This window comes from Marmota marmota, unplaced genomic scaffold (assembly GCF_001458135.2).
Source record: "Marmota marmota marmota unplaced genomic scaffold, marMar, whole genome shotgun sequence".
Taxonomy (NCBI): Eukaryota; Metazoa; Chordata; class Mammalia; order Rodentia; family Sciuridae; genus Marmota; species Marmota marmota.
The window spans coordinates 1-3050 of NW_026010617.1; the positions used below are offsets into that span (position 1 = coordinate 1).

General features: G+C 44.6%; 1 protein-coding gene across 1 annotated transcript; it reads right to left on the reverse strand.

The window, feature by feature from the left end:
* Nucleotides 1-1582: 1582 nt before the first annotated feature.
* LOC107134875 (retinal-specific phospholipid-transporting ATPase ABCA4-like) lies at nt 1583-2525 on the reverse strand (the record flags this gene model as incomplete). Its single annotated transcript, XM_015476885.2, has 2 exons — nt 2291-2525; nt 1583-1707 (listed from the first exon to the last, which is right to left on the reverse strand). Coding segments are annotated over exons 1-2 (335 nt in total), but the record flags the coding sequence as incomplete, so codon positions are not given.
* Between the last annotated feature and the right edge of the window lie 525 nt (nt 2526-3050).

Consider the following 3050-nt stretch of genomic DNA (forward strand, 5'->3'; position numbering starts at 1 on the left):
TGACTTTGAAAATACATCTAGGACTAGAAGCTGGTTAGTTAATCTGAAGTTTTTGGAGAATTCAAAAATGCACAAGCTTGGCCTCCAGGTGGCAATAATACTTCATATTCAGGAATGCATAGTATAGAGTTTATTGTGCTAACCAACTTGGTAGGCTGGTCACGAGCCTTGGGCAACAGCACTCATTCTATCCAGGATGTGACCTAGGGGGAGCAAGTGGGGGGTTGGAGGGCATTAAACCACCATCATTATGCACCATTCTTTTTCACTTTTATCTTTCACTTTTATTTTATTTTTCACTTTCATCTCCCCCTTGCCGTTCCCATTTGACTTTCCCTCCTTGGTTCACTTTCTTCACTTTCCACTCTCTGATGGAGAACTAGCACCTACTGGATGCTTGCCGAGTGCCAGGCACCATGTTAAGTGCTCTACATACATGATCTCACTTAACCCTGACACTGTTATGAAAGAGGAATTCTTAATTTACAGACAGAGAAACCAAGGTTCAGAAGGTGGGCTAATATGCACTGGGTTGCAGAATGTGTGGGTGGTTGGCCTAGGATTGGAACCCATATCTGTCTGACTATAGTCCTGGCTCTTGCCACTCTACTGGCTGCTTCTCTGCTGTCGATGGTATCCAGGGGAAATGCTAAGCTTCCCTGGTGGAATCCAGGTTGGAACAATTGCTGATGCATGGGATGATTTATGATAATTATTGTTTTCTAAAAAGTATGTCAAATAAAACACTCCTACTTTATCTCCATGTACACTAGAAGTTAGGGAAGAGCATTCCCACCTCAGGACCCTTCCTTCTCTAACATTCTTTCACTGCTGCTGCTGGGTCCTGAGGTGGGAGTGCTCCATCCTTTCTCATTGGGAATGAACCATCCAGAACAAAGCCTCTAGCCCCAGTCTCCCTGGCTGCTGGGTTCTTCCCAGTGACAATGTAAATGGATATGCTATGTGGTAGCTTCTGGAAGTTTTCCTTGCACACATTTGCACATTTTGCCCTCTTTTTTTAAATCCTTTCTTCTATTCTGCTGCCTGGAAAGTAGACTGTGCCATTTTTTCCAGGGTTATGGTGGCCTACTTGGCATGGATGAGCAGCAGAACATCATGCGCCACCCACATGAATGTGCACATGGAACAGGCAAGAGTTGTGCCTTTGGTTTCACCCACTGTTAGTTTGGGCTTTTCATCACTTGAGCTGAACCTAATTCTAAGTAATTCTTTATCCACATTATTTCATTGAATCTTCATAATAATACTGCAAAATAAGTGCGGTTTTCCTGCATTTCTAGGTGAATAAATGAAGACTCTGAGAGGCCATGTAATTAACCCAGGCCTCCCTCACCCTCATGCCTTTGCTCCGCCACTGTACCACACTGCCTCTTTGAGGATTGGTTATTTTTGACAAATCATGAGAGGAGCTGTCCGAGGTCTCTTCTGAGGGCAACCAATGGACCCCTGCCACATGGGTGAAGGTCCCAAGGAAGTGGGGAAGTCAAAGTCAAGCAGTATATGGCCCAGGAGTCTTGCATCATGGAGAATAATAATGTCCTCTGAGGACAAGTCTGCACACCTGAAGAAGGTGTACTGCTGCCCATATATCCAGGGGTGGAGGGTCAAGGCAGGGTATTCACCAAAAGGGGGCACAATGATGGAAAGCACCAGAGCCAAGAACACAAAAGTGGCTGGGAGCACCATCTGTGGGAGAATACACATGGACACACGGCTGTGGTAGAGAGATGGTAAACACAGCCTCATGGTCAGACCCTGGTGGAGGATGGGATTCTGGGGGAACAGGCAGGGTGTACAAAGACAGGATATGTAAAAGAAAACAGAATGTTCTTGTGGCCATCAAAGAATCTGAATATAGGCAATGCTCAACCAGAGGCTAAAGGTCAACTCAAAGAGCAAATCACATGACTTCCCATTCTTTGAAGCAGAATTTCTTTTTCTGAATGAAAAACAGAAAGAGAAAAATGAGGAGAATGACCTGCACATATATAGTGTCACTGTAAAAAGGAGTGAAAACATGACTTTGCCTTTCTCTGTAATAAAGAAGAGCAATATTAGCATATTCACTGCTATTTCATTTTCTTTGATGAGGGAGGTTCAGTTCTCATAAAGAAGGCTTTTATGGCTCTGAATCAAAAGAAAGGTTTGGCAGGGAGAAAGTGAAGTAGGCAGGATGTAAAGAGGGTGCTGCGGGCTGTGTTTGTACCCACGGGCCTGTTGGGTCCTGGGCAGAGTGAAAGAGCACAGCCGAAGAAGCCCTTGGGAATACCTGGGCCAGGAAGTCCTTGCGGCTGCGAGTGGCGTGGTGGAACCGCTTGATCAGCAGCGCCTGCACGTGCTGGAGGACTAGCCGCAGACCAGTGTTGAGTACTGTGCCCCTGTCTTGTGGCTCCAGGGGAGGCTGCACTGGGGAGCAGGTGCTGGAGCTCTGGGCAGCCTGCTGGGCCTTCTCACTAGGAACGAAACAGGGATGTCGCATGCTGGCATGTTCTCTTTTCGTCTGAGTGCCAGCTATTTGGGAGATCAAATTATTAATTTGGAAAGCCAGACAAGATCTGGACCTCATGTGCCATTTTTTTCTTGCAACATTGATTTCCCCTTCATTCTAGATCAGCAACAAAATATCAGACCAGGCAGATTAAAAATCTCTTTAAAAATCCATTTTACAGTGTAAATTCTATACAGGTATAAGTCACCTGAAATGGCTTGAAAATTCTCTTTTATCATTAAAAAGAAGAAAATATATCTGAATGCACTAACATAGAGATCTAAAACAACTCAGTACAAAAAAATAAGGTGCAGAATCATCTGTGTAATAAGTTCATATTTATATTAGAAAGTTCATGTAGCATACACAAAGATGAATGATATCTTAAGAACCTGCACATGTAACTGCTGTCTAAGAGAATGCCCACCATGTAAACAGAGGTACCATTGGTAAGGCTGGATGGGATGGGGATGTGCTCAGAGGAGAATCAGTCTTTTGGGTATTTAATTTTTTTTTTGGGGGGGGGGGTAGGTGGGTGGTA